The sequence below is a fragment of the Sciurus carolinensis genome, chromosome 5 (genome assembly GCF_902686445.1).
Source record: "Sciurus carolinensis chromosome 5, mSciCar1.2, whole genome shotgun sequence".
Lineage (NCBI taxonomy): Eukaryota > Metazoa > Chordata > Mammalia > Rodentia > Sciuridae > Sciurus > Sciurus carolinensis.
The window spans coordinates 85,697,197-85,724,776 of NC_062217.1; the positions used below are offsets into that span (position 1 = coordinate 85,697,197).

The window sequence follows — 27,580 nt, forward strand, 5'->3', positions numbered from 1 at the left end:
ATTTTAGAGGAGGAAAATTTATTTGGGGGCTCACAGTTTCCGAGGTCTCAGTACACAGGCAGCTGGCTCTATTCCTTGAGGCTAGAGGTGAGGCTGAGCACCATGGTAGAAGAGTGTGGCAGCTCACGAGATGATCAGGAAGCAGAGACTCCACTACAAAATATATTCCTACCTCCTCCAGCCACACCCTACCTGCCTTTAGTTACCAGTCAGTTAATCCCTCTCAGGATTAATTCACTAATTGGTTAAGACTCTCACAACCCAATCATTCTCCTCTGAACCTTCCTGCATTGTCTCACATGTAAGTTTTTGGGGGACACCTCACATCCAAATCATAACAAGTAAGGAAAAAAAGCCCAGACAGGCAAAGGAACGCAGATTGATAAGACAGCACCTCCTGTGTGGAACCAGGTAGGTACTCAATAGATACCGTTAGCAGCGTTCTGTCACTAACAAAATACCTGAGAGAAAAGGTTTACTTTGGTTCACAGTCCTGAAGCTTCCAATCCAAGTTTAGGCAGACCCATTGCTTTGGGCCTATGTGGGGCATTCCAGGTGGCAAAGGCAGGGAAGGCATGGCAGAGCAAAACTGCTTAAATCATGAGCCAGGTGCAGGAGGGGAAGGTTCCTTTGACTTCACCTCCCTCTTTGAGGACACATCCCCAGTGACATAAGGACCTCCAGTGGACCCCTCCTCCTAAAGGTCCACAGCAACTCCCAACAGTACTACCATGGGCCTGTGGGAGGTACTCCAAACTAAGGGACTGGGGTGTAGCCCCCTGGTAGAATGAGAGCTTGGCCAACATGCACAAGGCCCCGAATTCAATCCCCAGCACTGAAACCATAGCGGATATTTACTAAATAGATGAATATTCCATTCAGAGGGGGGGATCGTAAAAAGATGGCCCTTCTAGATCTTAGAATGGGAAACTAATTTCTTCCATTGCAAATGTGCTACCTTTTAATAAGCTGAGTTCAGATAAGGAATAAAATAGTGTATTTTCCCCACGCAAATAGCTTATGCTTCTTAATATCCTCCTGACCCTTGCACCATTTGTATTTGAGAGGTGTCCTGGTAAATGTTACACAGCAGCATTGATAACAGGAATGATTAATTACCCAAATGGCAGGTTTGAAAGCTACTCTTTATAGATTTTAGTTGATATTCCAAACCTTCTGTGTTTTCTAGACAGGAATGTATTCTAGACAAACCGCCACCAGGGATATCATTCCCCCTCCTCCAACCCCCAAGTTTGAACAGGGAAGTAAAATTTCAGAAACTCCACAGAACTGCCTATAGTTTTCACTTTCAATTTTGAATTTTTTATTTGGACAATCTGGCTTTTGCTCACTGGTGCACATTTCTTCTGTCAACATTTAGTAGGAGTTGAAAATTCTTGAGTGACTCTTCTATCGAACTCCGGCTGTCAGAAACATGGGGAAACTACCACTGTGTTATTTCCATGGTAAGTCAAGTTTGGGGGGTAAAATATATACCAATAAAGGACATTTCCTGGTTTGGGTTTGACATGAAAGATCAAAGAGTTGTAACTTTACATGACTAGTTGATCTTTGAAAGACCATCAAGTCTTGATTATTAAACCTTAACCATAAAATTAAGATGTACAGCTTTAGTTAACATTGCTTCCTCTAAAAATCTGTGGGGGCTGGGGGGGTCGCTCAGTGGTAGAGCTCATACTTAGCTCTTAAACCCTGGGGACCATTTCAATCAAACCCATCTAAGCCGAATCCCAAAAGAAAATGCACACAGCCAACATAACTTCCATCTACAATTGGTTTAATGATTTAAAAAAAAAAAAAAACTTTTACAAATAATTGTGTTCAGGGACAGACTTTCAACCTAAACAGAAAAGTAAACTTTCAACCTAAACAGAAAAGTCAGACAGACCTCAATATTGATCTCTGGAAATTCTAATTTGGTCCACATTTCCTTCACATTTAGCCTGATTCTAAGTAGGCCAACACATGATAGGATTCTTCCTGAAAGCTGACAAAGATGAGACTTGTCACTTCTTGTCCACAAATTGCTATCAGTGACTTTCAAAAGTAAAAGCAAATAAACAAACAATAACAAAACAATGAAAAAATTTAAATTGTTCTAAGTCTGAAATCATTTATGTAGTCATGAATAAAAACAAGTTTGGACTTCTGGAGTTCACATATGAGCCTTCCAGGCATCCTTTCTGTTGGCCTGCGAAAACTTTTAGCGGGAGAAAGAATAGGTCAAATTCAGATGTGTCCACTTCATTATTGTCAGCCAATGGCAACAGGCTGAATTCAGAGCCTCAGGCCACAGGCAAGCTGAAGAGTTTTTCTGAGAATTCCAAATATGCTTCTAAAAAATCTTATCAGAAGAAAACTATGTTTATAAATTGCTTATATGTCCAGTTAAAAAAATTTTAAATATAGTTGCTCTAAATTGCTAATATAAAAATAGTTTCTGCTTCTATCAAAACAGTTGCTTAAAAAAGTACATATGTACTCTACTTTTTTAAAAAAAGGTTTTAAAAGAAAGCTTATATATCTGCATTTCCTTCCTGGAGCAAGTGCCCAACTGCTGAGCCACACACAGACACACGCTGGGAGCCACAGGAAGCCTGAAGAAACCATTTCCCAAACCTGCTTGCCAGACACTGAGCTGTGTGTGGCTCGCCTTGTGACAGTACAACCCATGATGCACCTGGGTCATCTTCCCCAGCCTTCAATAATTCTGTGCCCACTTTTACCTAAAAAATAAAATAAAATAAAACCAGGGACTACCTGGGTCAGATTACCTGCCAACTATTCTACATTGAAAGACTGCTCCCGCTGGGCTGGGTATGTTTTCCTTGCACATGTACTTGTGCACAGGTGGCTGACCAAGTCTTTCCCCAACCCTTCCCAGGTGACCTTCAGGGGCTAGATGGCTTGTCGTTGGGGCTGAGCAGAAGCTTGGCACCCTGCTTGTCAATGCTGGAGTTGATGCTGTCTGCATCCTTCTCCTGCTCGGGGACACAGGTGCAGCCCACTGGGATGGTGACGTAGTCTTCCATGTACACTGAGCGGCCACCCGCACAGGCAGAGGTCCGGCGCAGGATGACAGTGGGCATGTACACCGGGGTGCTGCGGAAGTGGAAGTCCTCCTCCCCAAAAAGCCCCGTCAGGCAGCCCCGGCACAAGCAGTAGGCTTCAGGCAGGTACCTAGGGAACCTCGCTGGGTCATAGGAAATTCTGAAAAGAGAGATCAGGGGTTTAATTCATGCTTTGGGGGCAGCTGAGACACATATTGAGAAAGGACAGCTTCTAAAAGGTTTGTGCTTCTGAGACCAAGCACCAGAAAATAGTGGGTGAGGGGGGCATAGCAAACCCTGTTGTAATTATTGATTAAATGAAATGTGCTGGGGAAGAGGCTGGGCCTGACATCTCATCCTAACATCAGTGTCCATTTGAGGCCCCATGCTAAAATAGATATACCATGGGACTTGAGCTTTGTTATATTTTAAATGCTCAAGACAGCATTTATAGATATCCTTGAGCCAATCCATAAAATTAACCTCAAATTCTGCAATAATGTAAGTAGAAAAAAAAATCTAGGCAGCCTGCACATGTGACTACAGATGTCCAATGGATAGAATGAGACCCAATGTCTGCTGGGGGCCACCTCTGGGACCTCCCCAACAGCCAGTCAGAAGATAGGTCCTAAGGACACACGAGGCAGGCTGATAGAGATGCCATGCAGGGCAGACATCAGACACCTGCTTGCTGATGCAGAACCACAAGCAAAGGCAACTGCAGGACACCTGTGTTGAAGGCTGTATGGTGACTATGTCCATATGTCTCTTGGGGTCCAATATGCCTTTCTGTATGAAGGGACCTGCAAGGAGAGGGCAGAACTGGCTGGCTTGGAATATTAAAAACTGGTTTAAACTGGATAAATTTCATTCTCCTCCAAGTCTTCCTATTTTGGGGTCAGATGCCAAGAACTGAGTGTCAATCCCTCCAGAGCAGCCTGGGTCAGGTGCCAGGGGAATCAGCAGGTTGGCTGGGCCACGTGGCTTCCTGGGAGGCGGCAAAAACAGCACCAGGCCAGAGCCTGCCCTCCACAGCATCTACGTGCACAGTCCTACAAGTCACTCAGTCATTATCAGGAGCCCTCAGGAATTTCCCTTTGCCGAAGTAAGCACTGTTCCCACTTATCACCAGACTGCCATCACCCCTATTTCTTATGCCATTAATCTGCCCATTTAAAACATGGGCAATCCTCTTATGAATCTGCTTCTCTTTCTTCAGGGAGAGAGTCCTAGGGACCCTAAAATCCAAGAATCACAGTCTTAATTTCTCTAACCTGTTCAGCAACACACACATATTCAAAGACCCACAACGTGCCAGCCTGGGAAGACCCACAAGATCCGACAGCAGCCTTTAGCTCAGTTGGGCCTGGGGAGGAGTAGAGAGATGGGTCTGCAGCTCCTTCCACCCCAACCCCGAGGTGTGCAGGTTGCACCATCTGGTTCCAGGGCCTGATCGGCTGCAACACAGATGGTGCCGGAGCAGGGCACCAGTGTGCCTGCCCAGCCCTGACTCGCCCCACCTCGCAGGTCCTAGGAACCTGAGGACTATTTCTCACCTAGCTCCTCACTACTAGTGACTACGACTCAGAGGTTCCCAGTTAAAAAGTACATTCAGAGAACCCAAACTAAAGGAGAGCCCAGTGACAAGTCTAGGGGCTGGTGAGCGCTGAAGAGATACAAGGGTTGGTCTGCAGAAAGAAGGAAGTGGAAGGCAGATGATGCCAACTTGGCGTGGTGTGGGCCAGAAGGCTGGGGGGAGTGCTGGGGGGCGTAGGAGGTCCTGCTAGATGTGGAGCCCCTTCGAGTCCCTTCTAGGAGTCGACTCCTCCATTCTTGGGTGCAGAGAGCCTGGCGTGAAGGCTCATAAAGGGGCAGGGACAGTGCACAATGCAAAAGTTGTCTAAGCATAAACACCGATTTTTTGGTCCACTAATGCTTCCCTTTAACACGCACATGAATAGTTGAAAAGGTACTTTTCAAGCTTCACATCCCTACTGTTTCTTCGGCACTGCCCTCAGGGGCTCTAGAAGCATAATGAGCCTAGAAAATCCTCGCCAGGACTGATGAACCCATTCCCTGCACTCATCCAGGGTTGGGAGCCTCCTGACATTCCTCCTTACTACTCCCCCACTGGGATGCACCCCTCTTAGAAATTCAAAGCTCTGTGCGTAGCCTTCAAAGGCCACCAGATTGGTCCAGATTTGTTTGATCCCCAGCACCACCAAAAACAAAAACCTGTGCATATTCTGGCAACACTTGGTGCCTCTGGACAGAACTCCGTGTTGTCTGTCTGCCTGTAACAAAGACTCAGTCTCTTCACTGTTGCCTGCACCTCTGCCTTCATTTTGCATCTGTCTCTTTTGTTCTGAGTTGCTTTGGATTCCAGGAACAACAGGTCCATTATGGTAGTGTCCTTCAAAAACTCATGTGTGAATTAATGCAAGAAGGTCCAGAGGTGAAATGGTTAGAGGTTGAGCACTGTAACCCAATTAGTGGATTAATTCCCTGGTAGGGATTAATTGGGTGGTAACTGAAGGTAGGTAGGGTGTGGCTGGAGGAGGGCAGTCCCTGGGGGGAATGCCTTTGAGGTTTATGTTTGTCTCAGGTAAGCACAACTCTCTCTGCTGCTTCTTTTTTCTTTCTTTTTTTTTTTTTTTTTTTGCGGTGCTGGGGATTTGAACCCAGGGCCTTGTGCTTGCAAGGCAAGCACTCTACCAACTGAGCTATATCCCCAGCCCTCTCTCTGCTTCTTAGTGGCCATGTCCTGAGCTGCCTTCCTCCTCCACATTCTTCTGCCATGGTGTTCTGCCTGATCTTGGACCCAGAGCAATGGAGTTGGCTATCTGTGGACTGAGACCTCTGAAACTATTAGCTCCAAATAACTCTTCCTCCTTACGTTGTTCTTGTCAGTTGTATTTATTTATTTATTTATTTATTGGTTACAGAAACAGAAAAGCTTCCTATAAGTTCTGATTGATACAGATCTTGTAATGCCCTGCAACCACTCCCCAGGTAACAGAAACTGTCTTATCACCAACCTGCCCAATCCTGAGATAAAAAAGGACAGACCATGCCTGATCAAGATCACCTGCTTTAGTAGCTGCACAGAACCTCTAGCTATGCAAAACCCCAATCTTTGCCCTCATTTTCCTTTCTATAAACGTCAAAATCATTGTCAGTTCCCTGTAGGCAGGGCTAAGGATGCGGGACCCTTTGTCTTCCTACTGTAACATACTGACTAAAGTTCTTTTCCTGCTTTTAACCATTACTTTTCTGCTTAGTGTTTGGGACAAGTGACTGCACCTTATTTGCTGGATCCCCAGAGTCAGGCCTCTGGCCGAGGACTCTGGTAACATGCCCTGGACAGGAAGGTCAGACTGTGTGGTCATTCTACTCTTGGCCTCATGGCCCACACCAGCCTGTCTGCAAAGGAAGAGTCAGGAGCTGGAAACTCACACACCGAGGCCAATTCAAGACCCTAACTTAACATTTGAAGGGAAATAAAATGTAGTTACTATTTACAATATCACTTTTAACATTAATCTAACAAATATCTGAGTGCTTTTCAGGCAATAGGGATATAGACAAAACACATGTCTATTATCCAAGATTCACAATCTGGAGGAGACATGTACAAATAAACAGAGTTCACCTGGCCTGGAGAGGCTTTAGGGCAAAGGTGGCTGTGGGCTGGATTTATCTATGTGAAGAAATGAGAAAGAGCATTTGGGGTGGAGGTCAACGTACAGGGTAGAGGGAGCAGGTACAGGGGGGAGGTACAAGTGGAGGTCACGGAGGAGGAAAGCTGCACCCATATCAGGAATGCACATCCATAGTCAGGAATTCTGGTCTGACTCTTAAGGCAACAGGATGGGAAATGACCTGATCAGATGGACATTTAGAGAGATCCCTCCATCTCCAGGGTGGAACAGCATCTGGGACCCAAGAGGGGATCTTAGCTGAAGCTAGTTTTGAATTGTTGGTATATGGATGGTGATTAAGTATAAGAGTTCAGCAGAGGGTGTGAGGGAGAACAGGAGGAGTAGAGGACACCAACTTCTGAGGGAGAAGAAATCTGAGTGTGGATACTGTGACATCCTTGAAGCCAAGAAGGGCAGAAGCTAGAGATGAAGCTGGTCAAAAGCTGAACTTGAACTGGAACCAGTTTACCAGACATGGGGATGGAGATGTCTATTTGCCATTACTATAATGATGTATCTGGGACTGGGTAATTTATAAAGAAGAGAGGTTAATTTAGTTCATGGTTCTTGAGGCTGGGAAGCCCAAGAGCTCGGTGCTGGTCTTTTTTCAGTATCTGGGGAGGGTCTCATGCTGGATCATAACTTGGTGGAGGGCATCACATGATGGTGAGACAGAGCAAGTGTGCCCACTCAAATCTCTCTTCCTCTTTTTATAAAGTCATTAATACCATGAAACCCCACCCTGTGACCTCATCTAATCCTAATCACCTCCCAAAGGTCACTTCCAAATGCTGTCAACATGTGAATTTGGGGGTTAAATCTTCAACAAATGAAATTTTGGGGAACACATTCAAACCATAGCAAAGCAACATGGCAAATGTCACCATGAGGACATGACCAACAACATATAGAAGGTAGGAAACTTGAGTTTTTTCAAGAAGAAAAACAAGGAGGGAAACTGCATATTAAAAGGGTCTGAGAAGAGGGACACAAACACCAAGGACATCTCGGCCCTGGTGCAGTGAAGACTCACTGAGCCTCTGCCCACTCCCATGTGTTTCTATCTCAGTATCAATTACATGGTTGCTTTTAAAACCTATTAAACCCAAACTGAGAGACGTCCCACAAAACAACTGACCACTGTTCTGGGACAGAGGAGAGGCATTAGGAGGGGACTTGAATGAAGTCTGCAGATTAGATAACAGTGTCCTATTGACATTCATTGCCTGATCCTGATTAATTTGCTGACTATTAATGTTGCCATATGGGAATTTCTGGGTAAAGAGTATATGGCAATTTCTTGTCCTAATTTCACAATAGTTTTGCTACTTTGTAAAGTTAAAGACAAAGAGGAAAAAATTTAAGTTTCAAAAACCTCCCTGATGGAATACTCAGGGAAATTTGAACCTGACTGAGCATGAAGATATTAGGGAAGTATTAACTTTAAAGTGTGTTAATCACTGTGATTTGACAGCACCCTCATTTGGAAATGTGCCCATAATGGAGACTGCTGAACACTAGGAAAGTCATTGGGTACCCTCTGGGTTTGGCCAGGGAGGTGGTAATAAGCTGGGCAAAGATTTGGACCCTGCCCTCTAGGAACACACAGGTCTGTGGACAGGATAGGCTGGCATAGATCAGCTCCATGTGACACCAGGTGCAGGGACTGTGGTCAGCACCATTGTGTTAGCTTCTTGTCACTGTGACCAAAATATCTGATAAGAATAACTTAGGTTTGTTTCATAGTTTCAGAGGAATCAGTCCACGGTTCATCTGCTCTATTGCTCTGGGCCTGAGGTGAAATATCATGGTGGGAGGGCATGACAGAGAAAAGCTATCAGCTCATGGCACAGGAAAAGGAAAGTGGGAGGGGAAAGGGAGGGAAGGGGAGGGAGAGGGGAAGAAAGAGAGCGCGCGCACGCGCGCTTGCTCTTGCGTGTGCGTGTGCGCGTGCGTGCGTGCGTGCGTGCGTGCGTGCGTGTGTGTGTGTGTGTAAGGGGTGGGAGAGAACATAAATCCTTTCCAGGGCATGCCCTCAGAGACCTACTTTTTCCAAGTAGGTCCTACCTCCCAGTAGTCCATTCAACCATCAATGGATTAATCCACCAATGACATCAGAGCCCTCATGATACAATCACTTCCCAAAAGCCTCACCTCTGAATGTTACTGCATTGGAGACCAAGTTTTCAACACATGAGCTTTTGGGGGACATTCCAGATCCAAATAATAACACCCTATGAGGAGCCTGAAGAAATGTCCTACAGACACTGGAGATGAAGTTAAAAGACAAGGGGGCTGGGCTGGGGCTGTAGCTCAGTGGCAGAGCGCTTGCCTAGCATGTGTGAGGCAGTGGGTTTGATCCTTACACCATGTAAAAATAAATAAAGACATTCTGTCCATTTACGAATACAAAAAAAAAAAAAAAAAAAAAGACAAGGGGGCTTAGCTAAGCAAAGAAGAGGGCTGAGGGACCTGCTAACAGGAAGCAGGAACCCACACCTGAACCAGAAACAGATGACTGCAGTGGGTTTGGAAAACTGCAGCTGGAGTGATATGTGAATGTGTGAGTGTGATAACTTGTATGTGAACAAGTTATGCAAGTGTGAGCACATCATCATGTGATATAAGCATTGTATAACTGAGCGCATGTAAGCATGTGAAAGTACGAGCGTAAGCATGTGTATTTGAGCCAATGTGCCTGTGTGAAAGAGTGTGGGTACAATCACTTGCATGTGGGAGTATAAACACGAGCATCTTTGTGGGTATACGTGTGTGATGTGTGTAAATGTGAGGGCATGTAAGTACAAGTGTGTATATGAGTGTTTGTGAGCATGCATGGGTGAGTGTAAGCATATGTGTGAGTATGAAATGTGAAAGTGAATGTGTGGGGGTGCCATGTGAGCATTTAGTGTGAGCACATGTGAGCGTGTATGTGTGTGTGTGTCTGTGTGTGTGTGTAGAGATCTCATGAGAAATTCAAGGTGCACAGGAGTCCTAGAGGCCAGAGCAGAAAGCAGGGATTGAACCTTGCAGCTCCTGGGAATCAGGAATGGAGGGTGATTGCCCAGCACAGATGAGATTCCTGAAGGAAGGCTGCCTGACCAGAGCACAGAGAGTAAATTACAGGAGCACTGGAGGAATGGGGTGCATCAGGTGCTATCCCTCCAGACTAGTTTCCTCTTTGGTAATATCAGCTGGACCTGCTGGCATCGACCATCCCTTTCAGATTCACTTGAGATTTGCCTTTCTGTGCAAAGTGACGTATAGGTAGCTACTCAGGTCTCATTATCCTGGGTGTAATTCAGGAGCAACTGGCACTTGGGCATCACCCTTGTTAGTTTGATAGGTGAAATTGACAGTTGCTTGGATGCATGATGGTCAGAGGCTCATCGACTAAAAATATCCATCCCCAAATATTTTGTTGGTTCCTAGGATAGACTTTTCCACCATCACCATGATCCCTTTGGGCGAAGGAAGGAAGGAAGGAAGGAAGGAAGGAAGGAAGGAAGGAAAGAAGGAAGGAAGGAAGGACACCAGCCCTTTCTCTCCATCTCTGCCTGAGACCTAGGAGATAAAAAGAGGGATGAATATAGGTTGTTTTCAAATTGTGGTGTACAGACCAGGAGGGTTCTCTTACAATAGAAAGACCTTTTGAAGGCAGGGGGCATTTACAATGAATGGACCAGCCTGTGGCCATGGCATTGATATCAGTGGAACCAGCACCACAGACAGAACAGCCTGGAAGGAAGCTGGTTACAGCCTGGAGAAGTCAGGCCAGAAGCCCTGGAAATCTCAGCAGAGCCAGACACAGACACTGAACTCAAGCCTGTGCCCCCAGCTTCCTGCCTGAAATCTGGGGAAATCACCAGCCAGGAGTGCCTTTTGGTTTTAAAAAGCTGTCATGGGAAAGAAACAGAAAGACACTCCATCTGGGAGCCTTTCTTTTCCCATACATGGAAATGAAAGCCAGCAAGAATTCTGCACTGTGTCCTTGCCTCCCTGGGAGCAATCATTCTTTTGCCTCCACATTTTCTGCATGCTGCTTTGCACAAACTTGGCACAGGGACAGGCTTGAAACACATCAACTTTTCCCCTCTGTTGGATCTCAGAAGTGGCCCAGGGCCACGTGTGAAGTTTGGCTTGAGTGAGTGACAGCTGGCCTGGCTTAATCCAAGAACAAAGGACAAGTCCTCCAGGGATGATTAGAGGTGATGGAAACTGAGCTTTGGGAGGAATGTAAGTGACAGCAGAGACAGAAAAAGAGTGCTGCCCCTGGGACCTGGACATGGTAGGAAACAATTCCAAGCGGTTCCGGAGGTCAGCTCAGAGAACAATGAGCACATTCCCAGGAGGAATCGGCCACCTGATCTGTTCTGATGCCCAAGGATAGCTGAGGCATTATTGGCACAAACTCCTTGATGTGGCTCAGCCTCCCACCTTGCCAAACATGCAACTATTTCCATTTCAAAGCAGCAGAGGCTGAATATGATTGTTTCCCTCATAGCTATTCAAAGACCTCAACCCCAGGAACAAAGTCAGGGGAAATGCCTTTCCCATTCCTATCTGGAAACCCACAGGTACCAGAGGATCTAAGTAGAGATAAAATAGCTTCAACCACATGGTTCACCAGCTCTGAAGGTCGGTGAGTTCAGCCCAGTTAAGACTTTCTGAAAAGGGCAGGTTGGAGTCTGTATGAGTCTTGGACTTGAAAATTTGGTCCAACCTAGTCACCAACTGGTGACCTTGAGTAAATCACTCCACCCTGTCTGGTTCCTTGCAAAATGAAGAGGAAGTCTCTTCCCCAGCTTCCTGATGGCAGGACCAAGGATGCAGTATTTGTTTCAATGTTTTATGCTTAGAAAAGAACTTGAAATAAACACATTGAGTCTCAAAGGTCTTGGGAAACTGTCCCCAAATCAGTGTTAAAAACCAGTGCAGTTCTAACTAAAACCCCAGTAAAATTTCTCTAAGAACTTGATGAGATGACTCTAAAATTTATAAAGAACCAGGAATAGCACTTTGGGAGAAGAATGAGGGAACAGGCCAGATATAAAGACATTATAAAAGGGAAAACCAAGATGCTTGGCATCCCCTGGAACACTGAGGGACACCTTCCCTTAAGAGTGGAGAGTTCTCTGAAAAACCTCTCTCACTGAGGGAGATAGGAAGGTGTTACAAGATTTCCAAAGCATGATATCTGCATTAGAACCATATGTAGGCTCTTCTTAGAAATGCAGATTCCCAGAGAAATGATAAATGTATGAGGTGATGGATATGCTAATTATACTGATTTGTTGATTATATAATGTATACATACATCAGATCATTACAGTATGTGTAAATAGAAAAATCATATAAAAAGAAGAGAAAAAAAATTAGATTCTCAGACTTCATGCACACACACTAAGTGAGAAGCTCCATTCTCACAAGCTGCCCAAGTAATCTGCTTTGTTCATTTAAACTGGGAGTCACTAAATGACCTAAATCAACAGAAACTCCTTCCTGGTTACACTGTCAACAACAATGCTAGGTGACATTGCCACAGGGTGTTTTGTGATCTGTTAATCACCTACATACTGATTGCAGTTGATGACCAACATTGGATGGTTGCATTTTCCTGGTGCTTGGATTTCATGACTATACCAGCCCAGGACTGTCCTATGCTGCAAAGTCTAATTCATGCAGAAGGTCATTATTAATCCAACAAGAATTAGTATTGCCATTAAGCATCTGAGTTGTACTTCACTGGAGACACATAAATGAGTTTCTTAAAAATAGTGATGCTGTTCTCCCACCTCTAGAGATTTGCAATTAATTGCTGTGGAATGGGGCCAGGGTGTTGGTATTCTTTTAAAAGCTCCCCAGATAATTCTCAAAGATAACTCTTGTATGAGCCATTTTGGCCTCCACATTTAAGAGAAGCAATGAGTCACTAAGAAAGGGGTTTTAAGGGCTGGGGTTGTGGCTCAGTGGTAGAGTGCTTTCCTAGCATGTGTGAGGCACTGGGTTCAATTCTCAGCACCACATAAAAATAAATAAAGAAAATAAAGGTATTGTGTTCATCTCTAACTAAAAATAATAATAATTAAAAAAAAGGTTTCCAAATTTCCTCAGGAGAATTGAAATTCTTTCTTCATATTCTTGTAACAGGACTGGGGTTGTGGCTCAGGGGTTGCTTAGTATGTGTGAGGCACTGGGTTTGATTCTCAGCACCGCATATAAATAAATGAATAAAATAAAGGTCTATCAACATCTTTAAAAAGTATTTTTAAAAAAAAAGAAAGGGGTTTTAGGGCTGCAGATGCAACTCAGTGATAGAGCACTTGCCTAACACATGAGAGATCATGGGTTCCATCCCCAGCACTAAAAAAAAAAAAAAAAAAAGACCGGGGTTTATGTTAACCTTCCAGTCTCTCATTTTTCCCTTAGAACATGCCCTGCATATTCACTGTGTACCATGGGTCCTGCAGCTACAGGGCCAGGTGCAGGGGGCCTTACTGGCTGATCGGGGCTAACTGGGGGCACTGGAGGCCACAGCTTCCCTCTGTGGGAAAGCTGTAGCCAGCAGGCTCATCAGCTCCACCCTCCTTCCATCTGCTAAGGCCGGAGGGAGCCAAAGAGCTGCAATACATGCTGCCAAGAAGCTCTGAAAAATGCTTTTCTGGCCCCTACAGGAAAATATCAGTGTGCATTTCTCATGAAAGAGAGCATGGAAAAATCAGCCAGGGATTGCAGTAGGCCTGACCAGGGCACAGATCCCCAGGGCATTCACCTGGCCAAGGAGAGCTAGAGGTCGGTCTTGTTCCATCTGGGGACCGAGGTTGACTTTGGTGCCATCCTGAATTTGGCACCAAGGCCTGAAGTTGAGCCAGTGAAGAGGGCTCCAGAGAGAACCTGCTCATCTGCCAACAAGCCGGCACAGGGCCACCAGGAGCACGACAGCTCTGCCTGCCTGCCCTCCCCTCACTCATGAGGGGAAACCGAGGCACTGCCAGGGGAGGGTGCTGGCCCAAAGTCGCCCAGTTCAGTTGGGTTCGCCCAGTTGCCTGCACCACAAGCTTCATGGGTGACATAGAGCTAAGACTCAGCTCTACGGGTTTGTGGATATTTCACAACCAGACAAGCAGCTGGTGTGGTGATGTTACAAGCAGGAAGTCCATTCATTTCATGTAGAATCTGCTCATTTGGGAGGTCTGGAAGAGGAGGGACTCAGGCTTTGGAAAAGAATTTGGAAGATAATTCAAGAGGGGAAGAAAGTATTGCAGAGGGAAAGAAAGAAATGAGAGCAAGAGGCCAAATTTCTTGAAGGCCTTTATTCTTTTGTCATGGCAAATGCTACGCATTCAGCACAGCTGGGAGACTGCTCTTCAAAGGAAAACACAACTCATGCCCACAGGATGACGTAGCTCTCTGTCCTGGGGAAGCTACAGAACGTGGGTTCAGAGTCATCTTTGATGTGTCTGATCTTGGGGTCTGAGGGAGGCGCCTATATGGACCAAGGGAAGAGCCCACCTGGCCCCCAGGGAGTCAGCTGTCAACACACACTGCCACCAGGGACAGTTAACATCACAGTCAGCCTAGCCTCTTTCTTTAATTCCAGAAGAGTTCCTGCTATTTTCTCTTTGATCACTTAGTAAATTAGAAAGCAATGTCCTTATTGTCCTCCTTCACATTCTTCATGTGTCATCTCTGGAAGAAAGACACCATGAGGAATGTCACTTCATGAATGCAAAGAACTTCCTGCATTTGCCCAAATCTTTCTGTTGGCATGAAGGGCACACACATTCTATTCAGGTGAGGAACATGGATAGAGGTGCCCAGGGAATGATATATTATCATCCCTCCTGGCTACTCTAGGAATGCTAAAGTAAAACCCAGGCCCTCAAGGGAGATAACTATCAAAGCAAAAGGATAATCCCATGACAATGCTCCATGACAATGCTTTTATTTTTACTCTGTGAAACAGTGATAGGTGCAGCAGAGCCTGATGTATTTTGAGAAACCCAGAGAGAGGGAAAGTGAGCCGTACTTTGGACAATTCAAGGTCACTTTTCCATAAAAATATTTCTTTTGGGAAAAATACCAACATTTGTTATGTAAGCTGCTTTAAACAGTGTATGTCTCCTCTTCTACCACAGTGAATAAGGATGAACAATACCAGCCCTCTATTTCTCCGACTGTAACTGGAAGCTCCCAGACGGCCAGCCACACTGTTCTCTTTTCCAGGCCCTTTCTCCAGTTCTCCCCTTTTTTTCTTAACAGAACATTATCATTCTAACAATGTGCAGATAGGACACTGACTATGCTAATTTGGATAGTATGCATATACTAGATATGCTATACTAGAATTATACAGATTTTCTTTGAAGATCGAAAGGTTAAAGTCATTAAAATAACCTACAGGTATGAAGCAGGGACTCAGGAAACAGTGAACATACTAAGGAAAAAATTATAAAAAAAAAAAGAAAAGGAAACCCAAACCCCACAAATTCTAAAGATCACTGGGAAAGGCCACCCCAGAACTGCTGATTAGACTGGATTTTGGCAAGGTGCTGCCCCCTGTTGTCCACAATTGCCACTGCAAACACCTTTGTTGACTGGAGCCAGAGGCAGAGAGGGATAGAGCCTTGTTACCTGGTTGGGGACAACCAGGCCATGGGGCTTCTCACTCAGCAGGAACCCTTTGTTTTTAGTGTTGGCACACACATTTGGAAGTACATAAAGGAGGGATGATGCACTTGAACAAAGATGAATGGGAATATCTTTAAAAGGTTAGTTGCATAACTTTCCCTGATGTTATACAGCAGTCCCCACTTATCCACCAGGTACACTGACCCTCCAAAATTCCATGTGGATGACTGAAACTGCAGATAGTAGGAAACTCTATATACACTATATAGTTTTCCTATATATACATACATACCTACAAAAAAGTTTACTTTATAATTAGGCACCATAACAACAAAAACTAATAATAAAATAGAACAATTATAACACTATAATAAAAGTTACATGAATGCAATTTGTCAAAATATCTCACTAAACTATACCCATACTTCTTGTCATGACATGAGCTGATACAATGCCTGCCTGATGAGATGAAGTGAGGTGGATGACATAGGCAGTGTGATGGAGTATTAGGCTACTACATAAGGGTTACTTGAACACAGGCATTACAACATTACCACAGTCAACCTAATAAGATGGCTACTATGTGGCTAACTGGAGGATGGTATATACAGTGTGGATATGCTAGACAAAGGGATAATTCACATGCTAGGCAGGGGTGGGATGGCACCAAAGTTTATCACACTATTCAGAACGGCATGCAACTTAAAACTAGGAATTATTTCTCAAATTATCCATTTAATATTTTCAGATCAAAGTTGACCTAAAATGTCTTCCTGTGGAGAATTCAAGTTGCCAGAACTTTCTGTAAGTGACTTTAGAAAGAGGAGAAATCTGAAGAAAATGAATTCCCCTCAGGAGTCTTGATTGAAAAACACAGACATGAATTAGTAATGGCAAGGAGCTGAAAATGAAATTGTGGTTAAGGGAGGGATGACTGTATTCCTAATTTTTCTTTCTCTAATGTTATATTCCTTTGATAACTTTTAAAAAGTATTTGATGGAGAGAAAGTGAGGTGAATTTTAAGACGGAAGCTCAGGGCCCATAGCTCTCCTCTATTCCTGCTTGGGCCCTCCTTAGCCCTCAGTCAATATTTGACGAGTGAATGTGCCATTAGGTTTCTATGTTGGTAAAATGGAACAATTAACAGGCAGTCCCCACCTGAAAAACAGGATGTTTGGATTAGCTAAATAAAAGGGTTGGAGGAACAGTGAACAAAAATATCCTTTTCATAAAATCCAGCATGTTCCAATGAAAACTGCTAAAACGCAGTATCAATAAACACCGAGTGATGGATTTGTCAGAGCATGAGGATCACTCTGAATAGACCATCAGAGAGGCAGTGGTGACCTCACCCAACCCACGGGTAGTGGAAGCTGTACTGATGTGCTCAGGTATATTTAATGAATAGAAGATATTCTCAGGTGCACTAAACGGACAGCATTCTTCTTTACAGTTGCATTTCATCTACTTACTCTATTTGCCTATGGTGGATCTGAAGTAACTTCCAGCTCCTTGCCATTACTAATTCATGTCTGTGTTTTTCAATCAAGACTCCTGAGGGGAATTCATTTTCTTCAGATTTCTCCTCTTTCTAAAGTCACTTACAGAAAGTTCTGGCAACTTGAATTCTCCACAGGAAGACATCCAGGTATTACAGCCTATGCTGGGTTGACTCCCCTTTGCAGGCTTGCCCTGCCTGGGGCACTCAACTGCACCTGCATCAACCTGCTGGGGTGGCCTCTTTATCTGTTCAAACTCCCCAGTGGCCTGTATCCCCTGTCCCCCCTCTCTTTGTTTCCTGTTTCTTTGTTTTTCTTTCCAGTTATTCTCTTGTTGTTACTGCTATCCGCAGAGCTGTTTACTGAAAAATAAATTATGTGTAGTCTCCAGATGCTCTGGAGGAAAAGAACTATATAAAAAGCATAAAAAATAAAGCCTAAAAATAAATTATTGTACATTATTCATATCCTAGAGAAGTTATCTTTAGACTACTCAAAAATGAAAAATATAAACAACTTAAAATTACTTGGAGTACTGGGATGTGTTTATCTCTGGGACTTAAGCATATGTGGGTGGTTGTGTCTTTAAAACCTTAATAAACCTCAGTGTCTTTGCAATATATTTATCAGTATTTCAATTAGACTTTTAAAAAACTCATTGTGCAATCAAATTTATTTTATTTTTGGCATTTTGTTTTTCAAGTCAAAGAAAAACAAATATTACGCCACAAAGTAAATGAGAAAATATTTTTACATTCTGGGAGTTGAAAGTTGTTTTTTAACAGCACACTGGGCAGGAACTCTGGCTGAATGGAATCAAGAGGGGTCCAGGATGAGATCCCAGCTCTACCATTTTGGACCTGCCACTGGGGGACAATCCCTTGATCGCCAGGCCTGTGCTCCTCATCATAACACATTCCAGTAGTGGAGTCACAGGCCTCTGAAAAATTCCAACCTGATGATCATGGTGCCTCTTTTGCCAGCCCCACAGCTATGAGGGCAAAGAGCTCCCTTCACACCAAGGCTCTTGGTATATCCCAGGCTATGATGTGCTGAAGCTTCATTTCCTCAGTATCTGCTTTTCCCTCATGGTCGGGGAATTTCTCTTTTTGCTTTCAATTTAAAAATGATAATGTCTTTGGCATGGTGGCACACACCAATAGTCCCAGCTACTCAGGAGATTGAGGTGAAAGGGTCCCTTGAGCCCAAGAGATCAGCTGGCAACATAGCAAGACTGTTTCTTAAAAAAAAAAAAAAAAAAATCATTTATCATATACATATGTCAGTTTCTCTCTTAGAAATAGCAAAATGTGATACACACCTTTCCCCTCGTTTATGCTGGTGATGGACTGATCTACTCAGGTACTTTAAGAAGTGCCTCATTCTTCTTATAGTTGTATAGTATTTTACCTAACTTGTCCATTGGTAGATACTTAGGTGGCTTCCAATCCCTTGCTATTATAGTAATGAATTCATACTTATTATTTCATACACAGACCTATAGGAGAAATACTGATAAGAAAAATTGCTGAGTCAAATGGTATATGAATTTTAAAAGGTGTCAGGTGTGGTGGACAGGCCTATAGTCCTGCCTACTTGGGAGAATGAGGAAGGACGACTGCAATCTTCCTGGGAGTTCAAGGCCAGCCTGGACAATATAGCGAAAAAAATGTTTTTTCATAGCTAACACCCAATTGTCATCTATAAAAATTGTTTCAATTCATGCCCTTTTACTGTAGAATGCCTTTTTATTCACACCCTTTCCAAAGTAGCCTAATGGGTGTATTTAAAAAAGGATTCTCACGTGTATGGTTTTAATACACATTTAATACTATGCCTGCAGTGAGCAGCTCCTCATGCTTTATCAAGCATATGAGTCATCTGACCTTCCTTCCCTGGGCACTATCCCTGACCTTGGCTCGTCTTTCCATGACATTAATGGTCTTTCTCTTATTAGTTTGTAGGAACTCTTTAGGAAATGTGCCCTTTGTGACATGGCTTGTAATTAATCTTTTTCCCCTGGTTGCTCTTGTATTTTATTATTTTATATTGCCAAGAAAAAAGTGGAATACAATTATGTAATTATATTTCTCAATCTGATCTTTTATGACATTTGGGGACCATGACCTACTAAACAGGCTTCCTCCAGTCTAAGATTATAAATATAATTGCTTGTGTTTTTCTCCATCTTGGTGATTTTATTTTTCAAATTCAAATCTTTGAATCATCTGGAATTTATCTCACATAGGAGTGAGATCCAATTGTATTTTTTTCCAACTGGCAACCCAGCTGTCCCAATACCATGATCCACCTCTCCCCCAAAGATATAGAAAGCCTGCTGATATTCCAAATGCCTATTTTTAAACTCATCCACCTAAAGTGATCCATTTTGGGCCAGTTGGTGTTTCTGACTTGCAGTCTGTTTCCCTATCTTTCTTAGAACAATGGATCTTTTTTGATATCCTCCCTCCCCCCACCTCTGTTTTACATATAGAAATATAGTTATCTTGCACTTTGGTATCCACAGAGGATTGGCTCAGGATCCCTGAGGACACCAAAATGCTCAGATACTATTTGCAAAGAATTTACATACGTCCTCCTATACTTAAATCAACTTTAGGTTGCTTATAATACCTAACAGTGTAAATGCTAAGGAAATAATTGTTATAATGTATTATTTAGGGAATAATAATAACAAAAAATTCATATATGTTCAGCACAGATGCAATATTCTTTCCAAATATTTTTGATCTGGTGGATAATGGATGTAGAACCTGCAGATATGGGGAGAATGATTGACCTCTGAACCTATGCTGATGGGCCCGCAGAAGGGCATCTTTCATCAAGGCCACCAAAGTCCTCTGAACTCCACTGAAAAACCAAGCCAGTGCTTCCAAAGCACCTTGCAGAAGAGGCTCTGCATTTCATAGGATCTCACTTTTTCTAATCTTCCCATTAACACAAAGTGGTGACAGGTGATCAAGAGAAGACGCAGAGAGGTGATCTCCTGGCAGGAAAGCTGGGCTAGCTTTAGTGGCCAGAAATTTGGAGCTCTGGTCCAGCACCATCCCCTGAAGACAATTTTTCCTCCAGTGGGAACTGGCTACCTACTTCACATTTACTCACAGGAAACACAGTCTCATCACTGTTCTGTTGTTAAATAATATGAAAAACCATGCCTCAAGCCCCTGGATACAGCTAGCTGTCCTGCTCCTGGGACCACCCAGCTGTGAGGCTCCACACAGGGAAGGTAAGAGCAGCACCAACAGGACCAACCAATGCCACACCCACAGCCTCCTTCCTACCACTGTTTCCTGCTCTCCTGTGTGTCCTGGGGCGACCACAAGTGTCAGCCTGTAGCCAGGGCAGCTCAATCTAATAACTATGTGCAGAATTCGAGGGCTGCTAACTCCCAGTTTGTCCTTACACCTGCTTTCTCCTTAGCAACAATACCCAGGTTCATGGCTGTCACCTATTTGCCTTTCGGGCAGATAAAACTTAACCAACCCAATACTAGACTCCTGGTTTCCTCCCAAAACACTTGCTCTGCATTTTGTTCCCTCATTTTGCTTATATTATTGTCATGGTTTGGATCTTAAATATCCCCAGAAGGTTCATGTAAAGGCTTGGTTGGATGCAGCAGTGTTCAGAAGTGGGGTGTTTGGGACATGATAGGTCCCAAAAGGATCATAAGGGGGCTGTCGCACTCACACTCTCTCTCTCTTTCCCTCCCTCCTTCCCTCCCTCCCTCCCTCCTCTTCCTCCCTCCCCAGTAACTCCCTCCCTCCCGCATCTCTCTCCTTCCTGGCCACCATGAAGCGAGCACCTTTGCTCCACTACATGTACCCTGTCATGCTGTTTTTCCATGCTATAGGCCCAAAGTGATGGTGCCAGGTAATCGTAGATTAAGACCTCTGAAACCAGAGGAAAGAAATCTTTTGTCTTTTTAAATTCATCCTCTCTAGTATTTTGTCATAGTGATTGAAAGCTGACTAACACAGAAAATTGGTACCAAGAGTGTTGTTGCTCCAACTATATCTGACCCTTGGTTCAGAAGCCATTGGAACTGATTTGTGGGAGGAGTTTGAAAATGTTTGGAGAAGCAGACTAGAGTAAGCTTTTGTAAGCAGAGCTTAATGGGCAATTTTGGTAGGTGCTCAGAAGTCAATGCTGATAGCAATGCAGACAGTAAAGGCTGAGCTCATCAGGTTTCAGATGGTAATGAGAACTCTGTTGGGAACTGAGGCCATTCACATGCTACATTCTGACAAAGAACTTATCTACATTTTATCCATGTCCTGAGAGTTTGTGTGAGGCTTGGATTAAAGGTAATTAATCTGGCAGAAGATATTTCAAGGCAGCACAGCCTTCAAGCAGTGACATGGGTATTGCTGTCTACTGTTAGCAATATTTACAACAAAAAGTAGAGCAGAAAGATTAGAAAAACTTGTAATTTGGCCAAAAAGAAGTGAGAAGTTGTGGCCAAGAAGGGTGTGGTTGCTAAAGAGAGTAGCACCATTTAAAATAAGCCAAGCACTTGGCTCCAGGACGATTGGAAAGATGCCTTGGGGGCATTTTGGGAGTCAGCAAAAACCCATCCCTTGAAGGCTCAAGGGTGTAAAAGTGTAAATCATTTGAAAGACTTTGCTTATAGAAGAGTCCCAGGGAGCCCAGCTCCCAAAGAACCACTTACAAATTAGTTTCCCTGTGTTCAGTTATCTAGACACTCCAAGGTCACTGTAGCCATGATCCCCAGGGGTCCGCTAGGGCTGCTGCTGGCAGCAGACCTTGATATTATCTATGTTGTGCTGGTTCTACAGGCATGGAGAATGCAAGAGTTACAGGGTCATAGAGGCTTCCACTGAGTTTTCAAAGGAAAGCCTGGGAAGCCAGAAAGTGTGTGGCAAGTTCAGAGTTCCTGCAGGTGGCCCCTGGCGGGATAACGCATAAAGCTTTAAGAGTGAAGACAATGCTGCAATGGAGACTGTATGAAGTTAAAGATATCAGGAATGTGGAACATGGGGAAAGTTGCAGGCAGCAAGTACAGCCAGTTTAAAAGAAATGCCATGTGGGCTGCAGACAGCAAAGCTGTAGGGGTGGGGCTACCCAAGCCCATGGAACTCACATCATACCACCATGTGCCCCAGATGCAGGAGATGGAGCTATAGGATTTAATATTTTCCCTGCTGGGTTTTGGTCTTTCTTTGGTTCCCTCCTCTCCTTTCCATGCCCCATTTCCCTCTTTTGGGATATTTACCCTGTACCTGCCTCACCATTGTATATTGGAAGTATGCAACTTTATTATTATTATTTTTTAGAGGTGCTCAAAGATAAGAGTTTGCCTGAAGTCTCAAAGGAGACTTTGGACTTGGACTTTGAGAACTGTTGGAACCGTTAAGTCTGTGGGTACTCTTAAAGATGGACTAATTGTGTTTTGTATCGTGAGGTGGATAGGAACCTTGGAGTCCAGGGACAGAATATTATGGTTTGGATTTAAATGTTGGCAAAAGGCTCACATGTTGAAGGTTTGGTCCCAGCTGCAGCAGTGTTCATGGGTAGGACCTTTCAGAGATGACTGAATCATGAGGGCTCTGACCTCATGAAAGAATTAATCCATTTATGGATTCATCACTTAAAAGGATTTGGGGAGAGGGGATGTTGTTCTAAAAGCCAGCTCTTTCTCTGCTTCCTGGCCATGATAAGGTTAGCAGCTTTGTTCTACCACATGCTCCCTGTCATGATGTTTTCCTTGCCATGGGCCCAAACTGATGAAGCTAATCAACAGTGAACTGAAACCTCTGAAACTATTAGCCAAAATAACTATTTTCTTATTTCAAGTTGATTTGTCAGGTATTTTGTCACAGTAACAGAAAGTTGGCCAACATAATCATTGACAACTCGTCATAAACATGGAAGACATGGCTAACAGAGCTTGAGACTCACTGATATGTGTTAGGTTTATGTCTTTGATTCAGAGGGCCTTCAGCCTAACCTAGGTATCAATTTACCTGGAGAGACTAGAATTTGTTATAGAGGGATGTGGAGGCAGCAGCTTCTGTTCAGAGAAGACAGACTCCTATCTTAAGATATTTCTCCTCAATTCTATTTAGCATATCAGAGGTATAAGATGAGGTTGGCATGAGAAGGATATTTTAGCTGACTCTTTTGGGTCTTGAGACTGATGGGAAGAGAGGAAAAGCAAGAGAGGAAGCTACTAGAAAGGATGGGCTGACATGTGCATCCTACAGGAATGAAATGAATGACCAGGGATGTGGGCAAAAGGGGTCCTGTGCCCAACTTCCATGTAGGCAGGGGTTCTGGGAAGGCCTTGGTCTTCTGTAGAGCAGCCAGGTAGAAGGCCCTAAATGTTAGCATCCCAGTTGGCCTATGTGTTGAATAAAAGTAAACCATCCCCCTCATTCAACAGCAGGTGGAAGTTCAGGGGGAAGGTCAGAGGCATTTTAGGCAAAAGCACTCCATTTTCTCTGAACTTCTCAGAGGCAATGTACTCTTGGTCCAGGACACATTTTATACCTTTTCTCCCTCATTTCCATGTAGAATGAGTCACCCTTGAACCCAATCATGTTTCCTTCTTTAATCAGGACCTTTCACATTGATTGTGAAAGAGAGACGACAGTCTTCCGTTCTCCACTGCAAACAGAGACACTCATTGCCTTCTACTGGAAGCACAGCAGTGTATCTATCCAGTGTTTCCTTCCCTGTCCCTCATGGAGATAGCTGCTACAGTTTGGATCTTAACTATCCCCTAAAGGTTCATGTGGTAAAGGCTTGCTACCCAGGGAGGTGGTCAAGCCTTTAAGAGGTGGGACCTAGGGAAAATTTCCTTAGGTCACTGGGGAGGTGCCCTCAGAGGAAATTTTGGGACTCTACTCTCTTTTTTTTGCTTTCCAGCCACAAGGTGAGTGGTTTTGCTTTGCCACATTGCCACCCATTCCCTGCAATTGCCATCACACACCCCAAGTAGAAATCTAAAAACCATGAGTCTGCCTGATCATGGACTAAATATTTAAAACCAAGAGTCAGAATAAAGCTTTTTTTTTTATCAGAATAAAGCTTTTTTTAAAAAAATATTTTTGTAGTTGCAGATGGACAGCATGCCATTATTTTATTTTTATGTGGTGCTAAGAATTGAACCCAGTGCCTCACATGTGCTAGGCAAGTGCTCTGCCACAAGTTACAGCTCCTTATAAGCTGATTATCTCAGGTATTAAAGTAATGGAAAGCTAATGTACCTTTCTAGGACACAGTGGCTACATGGCTTCATTGATCCAAAATATTTTTACATGGCTGGGAGTATAGCTCAGTAGAAAAGCACTTGCCTAGCATGTATAAGACCCTGGGTTTGATCCCCAGCCCCACACAACAACAAAACATTCTCCTAGGTAAGTTTCAAGCCCTGAGCACTGCTTGCTTAGGAGTTGAGCGCAGTCTCCCCGTGACACACTCGCTCTGCTCCTCAGAGAGCTGGAGGCTTTATGTAGGCACCACACTTTTTCTTCTCCCTTGACATAAGCTGTCCTTCCCTTCACACCATCTCATCATGATGGGTTGTCATCAACCAAGATGCAGTACTTTCTCAACTTCTGGGCAGTGTGAGAGTGCCCTCTTTAGGTCTGTTCTTGTCTTCTCCTGCCACACTGTGAGTCCCTCTTCTAGAGGCCAGAGAACATCACTAGAGTCTGCAGAGAACACCCTAGACCAACCTCACTGCCCCAGCCTTCCTTTTGGCATATTCCCCCTTTCTTCCCAAATTACCTTATATTAATCAGTTTTTTGTTGCTGTGACCAAAATACCTGATATAATAAGGAAGAAAGGATTATTATTTTGGTTCAGTTTCAGAGGTTTAGGTTCACAGCTAGCTCCATTGCTTTGGGCCTGAGGTGAAGCAGAACATCATGGTGGGAGGGCAGATGTGGCAGAGGAAAACTGCTCAGCTTATGGCAGTGAAGAGACTGAAAAAGGGACCAGAGATGAGATATAGTTCCCAAGGGCAAGCCCCCAGTGAACTACTTCCTCAAACCATACCCCACCTGCCCACAGTTTCTACACCCTCCCAGGAATCCATTTAGCTATCAATGGACTAAATCCAATTAATGAGGCTGGAACCCTCATGATCCAGTCACTTCTCCAAAGCCCCACCTCAGGACATTGCTGCATTGGGGACAAAGTCTTCAACACATGATATTTGGGGGAACATTCCAGATTCAAACCGTAACAGACTTCTTTTCTAGGTCAATCTCAGAATCTGGCTCATTCTCCATCTTGAGGGCAATTTTCACTCTCCAAAATGTAAATCCCCCACACCCACCTTTACACCACCATGCATTTGAATCTTTCCATGTCACATCACATTCTGCCTTGTATCATGATTTCTTTCCGGGTTATTTCTTCTACTCACTGAGACTGTAAGCTAAATGGCTCTGAGGGGGTACTCCCAGGGCTCAACGCCCAGCAGCCGAGATCACATAGGCTCTCAAGTAATGACTGCAGACTTCCACATCCCAGCTTCCACAGGCCTCCTATACAGAACTGCAAATTAATAAAGGATCCCTGGGGTTGGTCCTTCATGGGAACCACTTAACTATGCACCTGACAAAGAATAGGTCCTGAAAAGATATGATGCATAAGAAATAATGGAAGAGAAAATAAAGGGAAGTGATTGCTACAAGGGCATGTTGGTAGACCTTTGTGAAAATGAATTGTTCCCAACCCCGTTGTTCCAGTTGCTCCACATCGACCCCCTCACCTGCCCCATCTGTCCTGTCCTGTCCGGCCCCGCCCCTCCCTACCTGTCTCCCACAAGGCTTGGCCCCGCCCCATCTGCCCCACCCTGCCCCGCCCCACCTGCTCCGGAAAGACCTGACCCCGCCCCTTCCCGCTCGCTCAACCCGGCCCCCGCTCACCTGTATGCCCAGGGTGACACGCTGCGCAGGTTGGTGGGTGGCCGGAAGCGGCGGTCCGCGGGCCTGCCCCCTGCCGGGCAGCTCGCGTTGCGCGCCTGCTCGCGGGGCCCCAGCTGCAGCGTGTGGTGGAAGGCGCTGAGCACGCCCGCTGCCAGCCGCCCGTACAGCTGCTCCAGGAGCTCCTCCGGCCGGTCGGCACAGCCCCGCGGCCGCGCCGGGCGCCTACCCGCCCTGAGCGCGCCCGCGGCCCGACCCGGTGACAGCGCCAACAGGAAGCCGGCCACGAGCATCCAGACCTGCGGGACAGGCCGCGCTCAGCGCCCGCCGAAGGAGCCCGCCCGCACCCCGCGCCCGCGTCCAGCCCGCGGCGTCTGGAGCCCGCGGGCGCCCCTCGCCGCACCGCAGACCGTGAGGCCTTTCCCGAGGATGGGTGCGGCGCGGACCGGCCCCCGAGCGCCCTCCCCGCCCGCGCGCCGCCCGCGGGGTCCTCGGGGCCCCGCCCGGCGCCGGCCCGCGCGCCCTCGCCCCCCGCCGCCGCCGCCTCCCCGAGCCCGGGGCCGCGCGGGGGTCGGGTGCGGGGCGCGCGTGCACGTGTGCGTGTGCCTGCCGGGCTGCTGCGCGGCGGGCTGCGAGTGCCTGTGACGCCGCCCGCGCCGCTTACCCCCGGGCGCGCCATCCCCGCGCCGGCCCCCTGCTCCGCGCGTCGCGCTTGCCGGCCAGCGAGGGAGCCCGCCCCGTGCCAGCGACGCTCGGACCCGCCGCCTCGCAGACCCACGCCCCCACGCCGTCATCCGCCCGCCCCCGGCGCCCGGCCCGCGTGGGCCCCCGGCCGGGGACGCGGGGCCGGGCAGTGGGTCCCGGAACCTGACGTTCCGTCAGACCCCTGCGTTGGCGTCTCCTGGACACCGAAGGACGCGGACGCAGCCCGGGTTCACAGACACGGAGCGGCTCTGCACCCTTGGCCTCCAGGAATGTTAAACATCTTGTCCCTCATGAAGTGTACTCACCAGTGTTCCCAGCATCTCCCCGAAAATGTTTTCAGGTTTGTTATGATGTGGTGTTATGCAGCAATTCCTTAGCTGAAATAGAAAAGGCCACACAAACAGGACTCCGCGCCTCGTGGATTGCGACCCGGGGCTGTAGGGCTCCGAGGGCCCGGGTGTCAAAGCTGCAGACTTTTGGTTGTTGTGTCCTGGAGGAGGAGGAGGCGGAGGAGGAGAAGTGGATCTGGCACTGCTCCGTGGACTGATGCGGTCCTGACTGTCTGAAGGAGGTGGTAACTGGCCTAGAGGTCTCCAGAGTGGACAAGTGGGGCCTACGGAATGAAGTTAGGGGAGGCGAATTTTGGCTCAAAAGAAAAAGATTTCTGTAGGAATTCAAAGTAATCCAAGGGTAGAATGGACCACTTGCAAAAAGGATGAACTCAAAACCGAGAAGGATTCTCTTTGGAGCTAATAAAGAAGAAACATTAGTTCGAAGAAACATTAGAAAATTTTGAAATATATATATTTTTATTACGGTGAGGGTAGGCTGTTTCTCCTTTCTCCTAAACACCCGTAAAATGATCATGTGCCTCTTTATCAACTCTAAAAGCAAAGAATTATGTACTTCCCCATCGGACGCTTTTTTGGCTGTAGGTGGGCGTCACTTGGTCTATTATTACAATGTTGGAGATTTCCTACCCCTTGTTAACTAATTCTCAGTGTCCCAGTCATGTAAAATGAGCCTAATGTTATGTGAATAAATTAAATA

At 45.4% G+C, this 27,580-nt stretch overlaps 1 protein-coding gene across 2 annotated transcripts; it reads right to left on the reverse strand.

Annotated features, from left to right (window-relative positions):
• Positions 1–1,796: 1,796 nt before the first annotated feature.
• On the reverse strand, positions 1,797–27,034 carry Il17d (interleukin 17D). 2 transcript variants are annotated; one of them, XM_047554600.1, is made up of 3 exons: positions 26,836–27,034; positions 25,829–26,124; positions 1,797–3,231 (listed from the first exon to the last, which is right to left on the reverse strand). In XM_047554600.1, exons 1-3 carry the CDS (start codon positions 26,848–26,850, stop codon positions 2,913–2,915), a joined length of 630 nt encoding a protein of 209 aa, XP_047410556.1. In that variant the 5' UTR covers positions 26,851–27,034; the 3' UTR covers positions 1,797–2,912. The 2 variants fall into 2 exon arrangements, with proteins under 2 accessions (XP_047410556.1, XP_047410555.1); XM_047554599.1 differs by having other exon boundaries at positions 26,490–27,032.
• Between the last annotated feature and the right edge of the window lie 546 nt (positions 27,035–27,580).

Bases quoted from the DNA above. Each gene is read 5' to 3' on its own strand.
- Il17d (XM_047554600.1), bottom strand. The intron at 3,232-25,828 runs GTGAGCGGGGGC...CTCTCTTTTCAG, and splicing joins GTGTCACCCTGGGCATACAG to AATTTCCTATGACCCAGCGA.